The 15669-nt window shown below is 35.3% G+C and overlaps 2 protein-coding genes and 1 long non-coding RNA gene across 3 annotated transcripts; 1 reads left to right on the forward strand and 2 right to left on the reverse strand.

Annotated features, from left to right (window-relative positions):
- Positions 1-39: 39 nt before the first annotated feature.
- Positions 40-7050, reverse strand: si:dkey-30k6.5 (zinc finger protein 345). Its single transcript, XM_051093592.1, has 4 exons — positions 6717-7050; positions 5390-5528; positions 3596-4093; positions 40-1835 (listed from the first exon to the last, which is right to left on the reverse strand). Exons 1-4 carry the CDS (start codon positions 6894-6896, stop codon positions 373-375), a joined length of 2280 nt encoding a protein of 759 aa, XP_050949549.1. The 5' UTR covers positions 6897-7050; the 3' UTR covers positions 40-372.
- A 1726-nt stretch (positions 7051-8776) lies between these two features.
- On the reverse strand, positions 8777-9738 carry hspb9l (heat shock protein, alpha-crystallin-related, b9-like). Its single transcript, XM_051093594.1, has one exon. It carries the CDS (start codon positions 9648-9650, stop codon positions 9027-9029), a length of 624 nt encoding a protein of 207 aa, XP_050949551.1. The 5' UTR covers positions 9651-9738; the 3' UTR covers positions 8777-9026.
- Positions 9739-11635: 1897 nt separating this feature from the next.
- Positions 11636-13179, forward strand: LOC127152753 (uncharacterized). Its single transcript, XR_007825132.1, has 4 exons — positions 11636-11778; positions 12371-12425; positions 12568-12666; positions 13064-13179. It is a non-coding gene; the product is annotated as an uncharacterized LOC127152753 (long non-coding RNA).
- Positions 13180-15669: the final 2490 nt, after the last annotated feature.

Raw genomic sequence — 15669 nt, forward strand, 5'->3', positions numbered from 1 at the left:
TTGACTTGTGGTGCATTTCCAAGAAATTTAATGAAAAAACACATCACAGGCATCAAAAATACTTTTCAAACATGACTATTAATAATTCCTTGAACAGTATTTAATGGAAAAATCAGAAGTGGTTCTTCACAATGTTTTTATTGCATCACACACAAGCACTGACTCCCAGTCTTGGTTTGAAAATATAACTGTCTGCACAATTAAAAATACAGAAGCATACACTCTTATTTCATTCATCTTGCCACATAAGACTAAAGATCATCAGCTATGAACATAATGATATGCATTACATAAAACTATTTCAAACGGCCCTGAAAATAAATCGCAGTGTTCAATTCAGTGTAACCTTTGGTCTTGCATATATGTAAGAATTTACATGGTGTATTTACATTTATGTTGTTTAAGATTTCTATGATCCACAAACTTCTTCCCACAGCTCTCACAACTGAAGGACTTCAAACCGGTGTGCACTCGCTGATGGGTCCTCAGATGCACAGCCTGATTGAACGTCTTACCACAAACGTCACAACCAAAAGGTCTCTCCCCCGTATGAATTCTCATGTGCATCTGAATACTGCTCGAATACCCAAACCTCTTTCCACAAACCTCACAACTATACGGTTTTTCCTTAGTGTGAACCCTTTGGTGTACCGTAAGGGCGGCTTGTGAGTAAAACTTTTTTTGACAATGATCGCAGCTGAACTTCTTCAACAAAGGACTGACCAGTCGCTCATGATGCTTCTCTCCTGTATGTATAAGCATGTGCTGATTAAGAGAACTGGGGAATATGAAGGCCTTGTTACAGATCGAACACACACAATCCCTCCTTCCTGCGTGAATGATTCGCTTGTGCCTCTTCATGTAGTCTGAACTGGTGAATCCCTTTCCGCAAACGTCACAAAGAAACGGTTTGCTTGAAGTGTGTTTGTGCATATGCATTTTTAGGGCGTACGCTGTGGTGTACCTTTTTAAACATATCGGGCAACCGTACAGCTTCACTCCCGTGTGGCCGGCTTTGTGCCTGTTGAGGTTTCCAGAGGTGGCGAACTTCTTATCGCATACGTCGCAAGTGTATCGCTTTTCCCTCGTGTGAACGAGCATATGTGCTTGCAAATGCTTGCGAGCGCTGAAGCGCTTATCGCAGAGTTCGCACGGATAGTCGTAGGTTTTCTCAATGTGACTCTTCTGGTGATTTTTCAAATATCGCTCGCAGCTATAAAAAGCACCACAGATTTCGCAACAGTATGGCTTCTCGCCAGTATGCAGTGTTTGGTGGTCAAGCATGTTTTGTTTAATTTTAAACTGCTTGTCGCATACGGGACAGCTGTAGAGTGTTTCGACCGCTTTGCATCTGTGTCTGCCGAACGAGCGTTTGCCGGGAAAAACCTTCTGACAGTTTGGACACGTAACCGTCTTTTCGGCCGTATGAAGGCGTTTGTGTTTTTCCAGAGAGGCTTGAAATACAAAAGACTTAGAGCATATATCACATTTGAATAGCTGAGCTCCAGTGTGCATGGCTGCGTGTCTGACGAGGCAGCTTCTCATAGTAAAGCGCTTGTCGCAATGCGAACATTTGTAATGTTTCACATGAGCCCGAACGTGGTTGATGAACTTCCACCTCAGTTCAAAACACTTCCCGCAGGTTTTGCATCGGAACAATCCATCATTCGACTGCTTTATCGATTGCATATCTGTGTTAGGTGTGGCGGTGTGCTGGTTGTCTGTGTTTTCAATGGTAATGTTTAAACCTTGCACAAGCGATTCGGTCGTGTACTGACTGCTTTCCAAAACAGCACAAGATACGTCTTCACTGTCCAAGTTATTCTGGAGAATTTCTGTGAGGGGAAAAACACAGAGTATGTTCAAGAGAAACAAACTTGACAAATGTTATTGAAATAGTTTTATATACTTTCTATATAAAAATACATTATTTATACAGATATTTTTGATGAAATCCGAGAGCTTTCTGTCCCTCCATAGACAGCAAGGTTCCTACCACAGTCAAGGTCCAGAGACATACCAAGAACATCGACAAAAACCGCACAAAAAGTATTTTTGTAGCTTCATAAAATTATGGTTGAGCCTCTGATGTTACATGAACTATATTATCGATGTCCTTCCTAGGTTCCTGTGCCTTGACCGTGGTAGCTGCGTTGCTGTCTATGCAGGGTCAGAAAGCTCTCAGATTTAACAAAAAATATCTTAATTCATGATCTTAAATCATGATCTGGAACAACATGAGGGTGAGTAAATAATTAACAGAATTTTCATTTTTGGGTGAATTATTCCTTTAAGGGTGCACCCAGTAATTGTTCACTCATCGCGTTTGCATAAATTAATTTAAAAATGTCCTTGCTATCTTTTGGGCCTTGAACGTGGCAGTTGCTTAGCTGTCTTTGCAGGGTCAGAAAGCTCTCATATTTCATAAAAAACATCTTAATGTGTGTTCCAAAGATGAACAATGGTCTAACACAAGTTTTCTCAACTCTGGCCCACGAGATCCATTTAACTGCAGAGTTCAGCTCCCACCCTAATCAAACACACCTGAACAAGTTCAATCTGAAACAAGGTCTTTAGGATCACTAGAAAGTTACAGGCAGGTGAGTTTGATCAAGGTTGGAGCTAAACTCTGCAGGAAAATGGATCTCACTGGCCAGAGTTGAGAACCCCTGGTCCAACATGTTTGGTGAGTAATTAATGACAGAATTGTTTTTTGTGTGAACCGTCTCTTTAAAGGAGAAGTCCACTTCCACAACAAACAAACAATTCACATATAATGTACTCACCCCCTTGTCATCCAAGATGTTCATGTCTTTCTTTCTTCAGTCGTAAAGAAATAGTTTTTTGAGGAAAACATTTCAGCATTTTTCTCCATATAATTGACTGATATGGTATCCTCAGTTATTTTCATAAAAATAATACAATTTATATACTTTTTAATGTCAAACGCTCGTCTTGTCTTACTCTGCCTGGACAGTTTTTTTCCGGTTCATGACAGTTAGGGTATGTCGAAAAACTCCCATCTCATGTTCTCCCTCAATTTCAAAATCGTTCTATATCGCTGTTTTACCTTTTTTGTTAAAGGTGTTTGATCATCTTTGCATGTTCACTTTGCAAAGCCTGGGTCGGTACTTCTGCAGCGATGTAGGATGATTTTGAAATGATTTTTGAAGTTGAGGGAGAAAATACGATCTGAGTTTTTCGACATACCCTAACTGTCTTGAGTCAGAATACAGAGTTCAGGGAGAGCAAGGCAAGACGAGCGTTTGAGATTAAAAAGTATTTATATTGTATTTTTTTTAATGAAAATAACCAATCGTTTCGCTAGATAAGACCCTTTTTCCTCACCTGGGATCATTTACAATCGCATTTGGGATCGTTTGAAGCCACATTTAAACTGCATTATGGAAGTTCAAAAATGGGGCACCATAGAAGTCCATTATATGGAGAAACATGCTGAAATGTAATTTCTTTACGACTGAAGACAGAAAGACATGAACATCTTGGATGACAAGGGGGTGAGTACATTATATGTGAATCTTTGTTTTGGAAGTGGACTTCTCCTTTAAGTACTGCATTTGAAATCATGTCTTACCTTGAGTGGTGACCTCTAGTGTTTCCAGAGATGTACTGACCGAATCACAGGTTTCGAGCTGCACAATGAATTCTTCTTCATTCAGAGTAGCTTCGAACTCGATACTCAAATCCGGCGTTGTGTGAAATCTCTGGTGTTTCATCAAGCATTTCATCATTTTGAAAGTATTTCCACATGTCAAACAATTGAAAGGTCTTTCTTTGTGTAAAGCATTGTGAATGTTTAGCAGAGCCACGTCATTGAAAGATACTCCACAGGACTCGCAAATTACAGGCTCCTGTCTCTCCTCAGCTGCTACATTTGTGCTTGTAGAAGGCTGGCTTTCATTCAAACTTAAACTGCCTGCCAGAATATCTGTGGGTGCAGATGACAGCTGTTGGTACTGATTTGCTGCATGTCCAGAGTTTTCATGATGCTCCGATTCCAGTTCATAATCCTTGCTCTGCTCAGGCTCAAGAAGCACACTATTTTCTGGCTCAGATGTGACTGATTGACCCTCTGTGAAAATACAATGAGGAAAAAATTAATGTTTTGTTTGAAAATAATAAAGTCATAATATAAACAAGTACACAATATTTAATTATTATTATTTTAAGACTTTACAAGCAGGAGTCTTCAAATATTGATTAGGTTATATTACAGATATTAGGTTTAACAGATTTACAGATCAAGGTTTAATTCATTTAATTTCTACCAAGACAAGTACAAAAAATGCACATCATGTACTTTTTCTGGTAAATTTAAGACTTTAAAACCAAATAAAGAAATGTGAGGAATAAACTGAAGTACTCGAAATGTAAATGTATAAGGAGTAAACAATGAGTTGTATTAGCAACACTTCAAAGTTTAAAAATACAACTTCTGATTTCCGTTACTTTTTAATTCATTTTACAAAAGAAGAAAAAAGAAAAGAAAAGAGACAAAAGAAAGAAAATAAATAAACATAAAAAAATAATAACTTTTACTGCATTTTCTGATCAGGTCGCTCATTATCTGTGTCTTGTTTTCCAGTGTGAATGTCTAAAGATATATTTAAGTGAGCAGGAAAATGACATAAGATGTCTCGTTTTCTGTTAAACTGATGAAAATCAAATGAGTTTACTATTTTAAAAATAATACATTTCTGCCAATGGGCTCAAATCAAATTAATTAAAAAGGGAATAAGAAGTTTTCATATACAATACTGACAGATATTTTTTTCTCATTTAAGCATAAACTCACTTATTTTTGTTTAATTTTCATGCATCTCAAGCATGTTTCTTTATTTAGGGATGTTTTGAAATTTGTACTGGCAAATAAAACTGAGAAAGATATAAATTTTGTGCAATGCATACAAAATTGAATTTAAGACGTTATGCTCTGATTTAAAATCTTTTTAATTCCTTAATTTGTGGAAGGGTGAATTAAAAGTTTTTATTAAATTTCTGTCATTATTTACTGACCCTAAAGTTGTTCCAAACCTGTATGAGTTTCTTTCTTCTGTTGAACACAAAATCAGATATTTTGATGAATGTGGATAATGAAACAGCTGCTGGTCCACACTAACTCCCACAGTATATAAAACACTAAGAAAGTCAATGGGGACCAAAAACTGCTTAGTTACCCACATTATTCAAAATATCTTCTTCTGTGCTCGGCAGAAAATTCATACAGTTTTGTAACAATTTAAGCTTTTATTTCTAGTTGAACTATACTTTTAACAAAATATATATGTAAACAGCCAAGACAAACAATGAATATTTGAGTGTTTGCTCAGGCTTGTATTTAAGTTGTTGATGAACCATAAAGACGTACCATTTAGTTTGTCTTGTTTCAAGAGCTGGGACTTTGCTGTAGTTTCCAGTACTTGAGCTGAGATGCGATCATGAATCAGTCTCACCATTGTCTCCACTGTGGCTTTACTCAACAGCTCCATGAAATCAGCAAACTCCTTCTGAAACACAAAAGTGATCATTGGAGATTTAGTTCATTGCATGCACCTATTACAATTTCCTATGTGTCAAAAAAAGGGGTGGCTTATTACAGATTTCTCTTACGTTGACTTAATAATCCTGTGTTTTATCACAATGTTAGATTTACAATCATTACTTTGTACACACAAATGTTTTACTTCTTCAGACAAGTTATCTCCACTGATAAAGTGAAAGAACTGAAATGTCATCTTTTTCTTTGAGTTATGAGAAAACAACGACTGTTATAAAAATAATGTCACATATTACATTAATTGCCAACTCTATCATTCGTTTGAATGAATGAGATTACAGGCTATTTTCTGCAGGATCTGTCATTTTGCCATTACATCAGTGACAAAACAACCATATTCTGTGTTAAGGCAGTATTGATAGATAGATAGAGTTTCATAAAAATATTTTGTAAAATTCCTACTGTAAATATATCAAAACTTAATTTTTGTTTAGTAATATGCATTAGTAAGAGCTTCATTTGGACAACCTTAAAGGCAATTTTCTCAATATTTAGATTTTTTTGCACCCTCAGATTCCAGATCTGTAAATAGTTGTATCTCAGCCAAATATTGTCCTACACTAACAAACCATACATCAATGGAAATGCTATTCAAGCTATTTATACTATTCAAGCTCAATTTTGAAAAATTAACCCTTATGACTGGTTTTGTGGTCCAGGGTCATTATATATATATATATATATATATATAAAAGAACATCTCATCCTTCTGTCTGAAGAAAGTGGCAGAGCATATTTCTTTACATAACACAATAACACATATTCATTTGTCTGTCATATCATATGCATGTCAAAAACTAATCTTGATCATCTCTGGCTATTTTCCACGTGGAAATATTACAATTCTGGGATGTTTCTGTGAGAACATATGTCGTTAAAACTAATGCTAATTAAACTAATACAATACATAAAAACACAGATACACATTATTCAGCAACAGCTTATTGAGAAACAGATGAAGGTTGCAAAGTTAACAGGTTTATTATATTTATAATATAAGTACATTAAATGTGAACATCTAAAAATATCCTTTACACTGTGCACTCTTTAAATGGAAGTTGTACACAACTGTCAACCAACAGAAAGCTATTATGAACAGGAATGGACACTGCATTCGTTCCTCTACTGTAGAACTTACAGTTTTGGCTTGATTCGCCTGTTTAAGTCTGTTTTTGTTCACTGCAGTCCCTTTGTTGCGCTTCCACTCCTCAGATAAGACAGTCGTGAAGTCAGAGAGATGTTTGCTCAACTCCGACACGACACTTTCAACTAATACCCCCATAACGGAGGACAGTAACTCGTTAATTACTGCCGTCATGCTCAAGGATGATTACTCGGCACTTTCCTCCCAAACAGATACACTTACTACCTCATTACTTACAAAACTGAGGGTTAAAATGTACCCTAGCTAGCCATTTGCTTGTTAGTGGCGGGTGAACAAACGGAAGGTGTTTTTTCTAGAACTGAAATTTCGAATGGAGTTTGTTTTGTTAAAGCAGTTACTGCCACCTATAGGGTTGGAGTGATTAGTGCTTCCTGCGAAATATCAACTTCACTTGTGAACCGAGGGGATTTACTTATTTTTTAGGTTAGCAAGAGATTAAAAAACAAAAAAATTACTTATAATTTCACTTTCGCTTACACGGCCTACAAATGTTCAACTGTATTTAATGTATAATTGTTATTATTCTGTATAATGCCCTCTGTGGTATTGGTTGTTCATGTGTTCTTTGCTGCTATTCTTAATTATTGTGTTCTAATTTTGTTGTAACACATTGTAAACTAAATGTTCAAATAAAGCATTAAAAAAAAGACAAGAATGAAAATTCTATTACCATGTTAAAGAGATAAATATTGATATTTGCTCATTTTTGCATGTAACAATGTAACAGTCGGCCATATTCCCTGGTGAAAAAACCAGCATATGCTGGTTAGGTAGGTTTTGATGCTGGTTTATCTGGTCCTTTGCTGGTTTTTGCTGGTCATGTTGCTGGTCAAGGACCAGCATGAACCAGCAAAGGACCAGATAAACCAGCATCAAAACATACCTAACCAGCATATGCTGGTTTTTTCACTAGGGTTGGCGGCACTGAACGTAAACAATGCCGGTGAACTGAATGAAACTCACATATTTTGCTGATTATTGCTGCTGAAAACAGTCAATTATTGTCATGCTTTGGGCTGTACTAATAGGTCAGACTGAGAAAAACACTTGGAGTACTATAGACTGCCAAAAGTTATAACAGATCAGTTAGAAAGGTGCAAAAAACTGTCTTGAGTAACAAAAGGCATTTGTCGTTGGCCAAACTGAACCAGGATTTCCAGAGCAAGAATCTTGATAACATTCGTGTTTCTTCTTATCATTTCCAGTCAGGTAGGTGAAATATTAGGCTAATATCTTAAAAAATACTGCTTGTATGTGTCTTTACCACCTATTAACTTTAGTCTGTCAAAATATTACGCCCTTTCCTGCTTACTAAGTCCTTTTCTATATGATTTAGCAGCTTCCACACATTTTTTCCATGGTTTAGACAACATAAATTAGCAGAACAACATATTTAGTAGTACATGTGCAGCTACTAACACTAACTGTGCAATCCATGCTGTTTACATCCAAGTATCTCCAATATGGCCGCATATCCAGGTACACTCTTAAAAATAAAGGTGCTTTAAAAGGTTCTTCAAGCGATGCCATAGAAGAACGATTTTTTGGTTCCACAAAGAACCATCTCTTTCTTACCTTTTTATAATCTGAAGAACCTTCTTTCGCAACCAGAAAGCTTTTGTGAAACAGAAAGATTCTTCAGATGTTTAAGATTCTCCATTTAGACGAAAAACATTCTTCTATGGCACCGTGAAGCACCTTTGTTTTTAAAAGTGTAACTGACTAAATCGTGACGTAAGTGCAAACTCTCTATGGATGAGATCCACAAAGAGTTAATTTTTGATAATTGGTGATTTTTTCACACAAGAAAACAAACAATTTGTGAATTTGTAAGTTTTGCATGCAACAAATCATGAGAAATTACTAACAATTTAACGTACGCAAAAGTTCTTAAGAAATTTGTAAAAGCAAATGGGAGATAAATTTATTAAATGAATAAATAAGTACAAATTAATACACAATTTACCAACTGAATAATATTTGTGTAAATCTGGCAAATTTCATAATCGCGGTAGCCATTCCAGGACTCAAACTTGATTAGTTTTTTACTTTATTGTCAAAAACTATAATAAAATGTAACAGTCTCAACAAAAACAAATACTGAAGTATTCTCTTCTGAATCGTAATACAATTAACAAAATGTTAATACATTTCCACAAAATCCAGGACCAGTAATGATCTTTCAAATGTGATTATTTTACAATTTTGTAAATTCAAGCCGTACATGAATGTTCCATAGAGTCATTTGTTCCACTGTGGGATATATAGTATTAGAGGCGAAGCTCAATTATTTGTAGCCTCTGTCTCAGCTGCTTGGCTCTCAAGTTGAGGTTGAGGGCTTTGAGGAGCAGGACTTTTCACAGCAGGAGTGTATGTAATGGGAACCACTCTCTCGTTGCTCGCAGCACTGGCTTCTTTGGGTGCTTGTATCTGTAGCTGGCCATTATTTAAAGAGCAGGTCACCATCTCAGGATTCACACCTTCAGGAAGGTCAAACTCCTGCCTGAATTCTTGGCATCTGTACGAGAATGATCCTTTCCCGTCGTCCTGCTTCTTCTCTGTCTTGCCGCTCACTCTCAGCTTCCTGCCAACTTGTTTAACAGACAGCTCCTCTGGAGAGAAATCCTTTGTGTCTAGCATCAGCGCGTAGTGGCTTCCTTCCTTTCCGATCTGGAATGAGATGGGTTTAAAAGTCGTCATGGGTGAAACGTGGTCGATCTCGTCGAAAATCCTTTGGTGCAGGCGTTCCATGAACTCCAGGTTGTGTCTCATCTCCTGCATGTGTCTCATCATTTCTTGCTCGATCTGAAAAAACAGAGGTCTGGTCTCTGGCCACAGACTGCGCACTGGCCAGTGGAAGTCCATGAATGGGCTGAGGTGAGGCTGAAATGTGCTTGGGCAAAGCATCTTCGGAGGGTTTTCGGTTCTGTGTTGAGTTGGTCGAGTTCTTCTGTGCTTCTGTCCCTGTGAACAAGACCCGAGGCTTTTATACGCTGCCTCGGAACATTCCAGTAGCGCTCCTCTATTAGCACTGTGGTGTGTCGAAGAGCTGCTATGACTGAGCACTTGCTGTCATGTTCCAAAACAAGTCAGCTGTATTTTTGTGATCCATCTGTTAAATACCAGAGAAGCACATCATTGTTCTATTTCCAGGGAGCACTCTGGCGCTCTAATGGCTCTGCATAACTTTCTATTAAGGGAAGAGGTTAATGCAGGAGGATGATACAAAGTTTCCCTATCATGTAGCAATATAACATACCTTATATTAAAGACATATATGAACTAATCAGGCTTAATTTGATAAATCTTACAATTTTAAATCAGGCCATATTTTTTTTGTGTGTCAGAACTTACTTCGTATTCTGTCTGCTGTGTTTATATTTAACTTACAGACGTTCAAACATGCTTTCTAATCCTGTAGATTTCTGAAACTGACACCTGTGTTGGCAGTGCCTCTGGCCACGTCATCTCCTGAAATAGATTCAAAAGGAAGGAACATGTTTAACTCAAGTGGAGACGTAGTGTTTAAAAATAAAAAATGTATCATCACTATGAGACTATCAAATATCTATTTAGGAAGTGATGGAATTAATCTTTATAGAATAGCCATAACCTGTCTTGTCTAAAGTTTTGTATTTATATTTCAAAGGTTTACACTTGGTACAATTTGTATTTTAATGACAATACATGATAAATCTGAATGACAAATGGCAGTTGGCAAAACTGATTTCTTTCTAAATCTAAATCATCTACTACATTGTGAAAAAAGACAAAAGATAAAAGACTGTAAAAATGATACAGTAAATACAATGTAATTTTTGGCTATTGCTACAAATAAACCCCAGCGACTTGAGACTGGTTTTGTGGTCCAGGGTCACAAATGGTTAACTACTGGATATTACATAATACATGTAATTTTACAGTAGTATACCATGATAGATATAGATAGATAGATTAGATTTTTTCTTTTTAAATATTTTAAATATATAAAAATCATTTGTGACATCATAAGACTATTTAAGTAAACTAGTTGTTAAAATAAATAATAATAATAATAATAGTAATAATAATCAATTATAAAAGTTAAAAACAACCTAGCACTGGTTAAAATATGGATAATCCCAGCAACTGGGTTGTTTTGAATGTTTAAATGTTTAACCCAAACTTTTTGGTTAGTTTTATTTAATTTAATTATTGCTATATTCCTTGCTTAAAATGAACTCAAAAGATAAACATTTATGAATGTGTTCAATAAATGAACATTCATTAATGTTGAATAAAATAATTAAACAATTTTTTAATTGCTCGTTAATAAATGTTCACCTTTTGATTATTGTTGATGGCTCTGTGTCTGAATTTTAATTTACAACATTGTGGGTTCATTCTAATCCAGCCAGTAATTTTTAAACAATAGTTGAGTTAAATAAACCTACCCAGAAGGTTGAGTTAAAAATTTAACCCAACCACTGGGTCAAAACAGCCCAGTTGCAGGGTTTGTCCATATTTCACCTAGCGCTGGGTTGTATTTAACCCAGCATTTTCTTGAGTGTAATAATAATTATAATAATAACAAAATGCCTACTAAATAAATAAACGAAAACTGTATATTAATTAAGAGATTGTATTAGGAAATATTTACCAGAAAACACTTGTCACACTGTGGAACTAAAATGGTGTTGTTGTTGTTGATAATGATGACAGACCTAACAAATTACAAATTAATACATGACTGGATTAATGAACTATATTGAGATACTGTATGGAATATTTAGCCTATAGGCTACATTAAAAAAAAACTCTGTGGGAATATTATATTATTAGGTTTATTTTATTTATTAGTTTATTTATTTTTAATTTTAAAATGGTGAAAAACAGTCACAAAAGTTGATAGACATGTACTGTGTAGCCTACTGTCAGCAGGCAGAATCAAATCAGACCAGAACGGAGAGCGCCGAGCACTGACTTCCGTCCTCTCCTGCCTGAAGAGCTCCACTCAAACATGGTTCCTCCCGTACAGGTCTCGCCGCTTATCAAGGTACAACCTTTATTAGGAATATGACTCTCAAATTGTGATTTATATTCAGAAACGTGCTTTATTCTTGTTGTTTTATATTAGCGACCTTCATTTGTCCTCAGCAAATAGCTCGCTATATGTTGCTAGCGCTAAAGTGTTAGCTTAGCATAGCTTCTGCTGGTCTAGCCTATAACGTTAGCAATTGTAGCCGGTGGATGAGCTCATCGTGTTAGCCAGCTAACTTAGCCTGTCTATTGCACTGCAAGGTCAGTAATTACGGGTACCATGACGTGTTGCACGGAAAACAGCGAATGACCTGTCAAATGTGAATAAGGAGTATTGACTAAATTTGTACATTGTCCTGTGGTAGGGTGAATTTATAAATAGTCCCTGTAGTCTCTAAATTAATATGGTCATACACAGTTTAAGGTTATACTTACTGTCTAAAAGCTGTATGTTAAAAACATTGTTTAAAATAGTCGCCTTTTATATTATTATTATATTTTATTATACTGTATGCTTAGTTTTTAGTCATATAGAGACATATATTTATAAAACGTGAGAGTTGCCTGTTTCCAGTCAACAAACCTGCAGATTCTTTCTCTGATTTCAGACAGCAAGATGGTCAGCCTTGCTAGTTGGTTTAATTTATGGGAAGCAGAGATATGGTAAGTGTCTATGTATGACATTTATTTAAGTTTTAACATTTTTAGTCTGAAACAAATTAATTTAGTAATATTTTGAAGCAGGCTTTTGACTTTTTGTATCCTTATCTGCCTTGGTTAAATTAATTGTCTTTCTGTTCACCAGATTATCTGAAGCCCATTGCTGCTGAAGAAAGGAGGATTGAGGAGGAAGAGAAGAAACTCAGGGAAGAGCAAGAGCGCATTTACAAACAGCTTTCTGAAGGTCTGTAACCTTCTTTCTCTATACACGTTTTTATTCTACAATATAATATATATCAGATGATATCGCAGAGACACCTGGTCCACCTGGTGTCTCAATACTGACATTTTACATTAAACAGACTGTACAGGGTAGATACAGTAATGTTGAAATGGCATCTGACAAAAGAAATTAGTCCCTTTTTTTATTTTGTGATGCATTAACAGCTTTCATTATGTAGCGCATCAATTTAACTTTGGATTTTAAGTATTTTAATAAAAAATATTTAGTGAAACAAATGCAAAGAAGCATTTTTATGGAAATGAATTTGAGGGGATGTATGCCTTACACACTGATTAGTAATACAGTGTATTTAAAAAAAGTAAAAAAATATATCACTACTGTCTTTATATCTCCACAGCAAACTCTGACACCATTCTGAAGTAAATCTCCCTGATGTATCCATTCCAGCACCAGATGAAATGAATCACAATAAACCTAATTTTATTTTTCAATAAAGACGGATAGTAAAAAATATTCTTGTATATTTTCTTTTTCTTTATTGCAATTATTCAGGTAATTCTGATTCATGATCTGCACACCTTTTCAGCAGGAAAAGTACATCTTCATTTGGTTGGATTATATACAGTTGTCATAAATTACAGAAGACTTCTTATATACAGAAGTCAAAAGTTTACGTCTTGCAGAATCTGCAGAATGTTATTTATTTTACCAAAATAAGAGGACTTATCATACAAAATGCATTTTTTATTTAGCACTGACCAGGATAAGGTACTCCACATAAAAGATCTTTACATATAATCCACAAGAGAAAATAATAGTTGAATTTATACAAAAATTACCCGTTCAAAAGTTTACATACACTTGATTGTTAATACTATGTTGTTGATCCACAGCTGTTTTTTTTTTTTTTTTTTTTGTGATATTTTTTCATCAGTTGCTTGTTTGTCCAAAACAGTTAAACTGCTCACTGTTCTTCAGAAAAATCCTTCAGGTCCAACAAATTCTTTGGTTTTTCAGCATTTTATGTGTATTTGAACTCTTTCCAATTACTGTAGGACTGTAGGAGACTGTAGGACAACTGAGGGACTCATATGCAACTATTACAGAAGGTTCAAACACTCACTAATGCTCTAAAAGGAAAAACAATGCATTTATATAGCTTCCGAAGGGCAGTACTGAATGGAAAAAAAAATGCTATTTAGGCAGAAAAAAGAAAAATGTACACATCTTCATTCTGTTCAAACGTTTTCACCCCAGCTCTTAATGCATTGTGTTTCCTTCTGAAGCATCAGTGAGTGTTTGAACCTTCTGTAATAGTTGCGTATGAGTTCCTCAGTGTGAAAAGATGGATCTCAAAATCATACAGTCATTGTTGGAAAGGGTTGAAATACACAAAAATGCTGAAAAACCAAAGAATTTGTGGGACCTGAAGGATTTTTCTGAAGAACAGCAGGCAGTTTAACTGTTCCGGACAAACAAGGGACTCATGAACAACTATCACTAAACAAAAAAAACAGCTGTGGATCATTCAGGTAGCAACACAGTATTAACAATCAAGTGTTTGTAAACTTTTGAACGGAGCAATTTTTATAAATTTAACTATTTTTTTTTTAATCTTGTGGACTATATGTAAACATCTTTTATGTGAAATACCTTATTCAGGTCAGTACTAAATAAAACATAACATACATTTTGTATGATCCCTCTAATTTTGGTAAAATAATAAACATTTTGCAGATTCTGCAAGGTATGTAAACTTTTGACTTCAACTGTATGCACGCACAAATGTGCATCTGACAAACCATGTGTTGTAGACTGTTTTATCTGTTCTCCACTGACATGGTGCTGTTTATAAAGGGAGGACGGTTGTATAACGCGACCATGGTTTAGCATAAATCCCAGGATTTAGGTCAAGCCAATACTGCACAAGTGCTGATTTTGCACAAATGCTTCGCAGCTACTTAGCTGCAGTGCTACACTTCATTAACTGTTTGAAAAAGCAAGACAAATATTCACTTAAAAACTCTGCTTTCCTTCATTTATACACAACATTTATTCAGAGTTTATCTAAAAACCATAAACCGTCATGACTTTAACAGACTATTTTTAGGAATGCTGTCAGAGGATTTATTGGGAAATGGAATGTGTAGGGATGTTCAGATAACCTTTGCAGGTGACACCTAGTTATCTAGGAAGGGAAGGGTGGAAACTGCTGATAGTTCTCATGGGATAAGAGGCTTTCTTATCGAGTGATTCATTGAGCAGATGTGTGAAGACAATCAAATCCTTTGTAGAGACTCAAATTAATACTGTTATTGCTTTAATACACTATCAGTCTGTATGTTTTGTTCATGTTTTTGAAATGACAAATCAGAAATTTCAGCGTCATTATGCCAGTCGTCAGTGTCGCATGATTTTTTAGAAATAATTCTAATATCCTTATTTGGTGCTAAGAAACATTTTTTATTATCAGTTTGAAAACAGTTCTTAATATTTTTGTAAACTGTGATTTTTTTTTAATAAATATAACGTATAACGTAACAACTTAAAAAAAAAAAACTAACTACTAAGAAAAACACAAAGTTCATAAAAATATATGCTTTAATTGTCATGGTATCAAGCATACAGAAGAAGCTTAACATGTTTACCAATTTAATTGGAATCACCCATATTTGATGCTGTATTTTTGATGGTTTGAGAGCATCATATTTGATGATGAATCAAAAATGATGAAACTTGCTCTGCAAGTAAATCACATTTGTGTCAAATTCAAAAAGACTCAAAAAGTCTTATTACCGGGCCCTCGCTCTCAGATCTGACACATCAATTTTCTTTGCTACTGCCTGATCCTTCACTATTTAAATTAAACCATTACGATATGTGAAACATAAGCAGCAACTTTATATAGTAAGCTTGTAAAATTCATCAAGTGCACTAAAACACACCTTCGTAGTATTTACTTTAAGACTATGTAAAGTCGTACCTCATAAAATTGAAAAATAA

Source organism: Labeo rohita, chromosome 21, assembly GCF_022985175.1.
Source record: "Labeo rohita strain BAU-BD-2019 chromosome 21, IGBB_LRoh.1.0, whole genome shotgun sequence".
NCBI classification, from domain to species: Eukaryota; Metazoa; Chordata; class Actinopteri; order Cypriniformes; family Cyprinidae; genus Labeo; species Labeo rohita.

Excerpts from the sequence above, each read along its gene's own strand:
- hspb9l (XM_051093594.1), bottom strand. The coding sequence starts at position 9,650 with ATGCTTTGCCCAAGCACATTTCAGCCTCACCTCAGCCCATTCATGGAC.
- si:dkey-30k6.5 (XM_051093592.1), bottom strand. The coding sequence starts at position 6,896 with ATGACGGCAGTAATTAACGAGTTACTGTCCTCCGTTATGGGGGTATTA. Across the intron at positions 5,529-6,716 it reads AGGCGAATCAAGCCAAAACT|AAGGAGTTTGCTGATTTCAT; the intron begins GTAAGTTCTACA and ends TTTGTGTTTCAG. Across the intron at positions 4,094-5,389 it reads GAAACAAGACAAACTAAATG|AGGGTCAATCAGTCACATCT; the intron begins GTACGTCTTTAT and ends GTATTTTCACAG.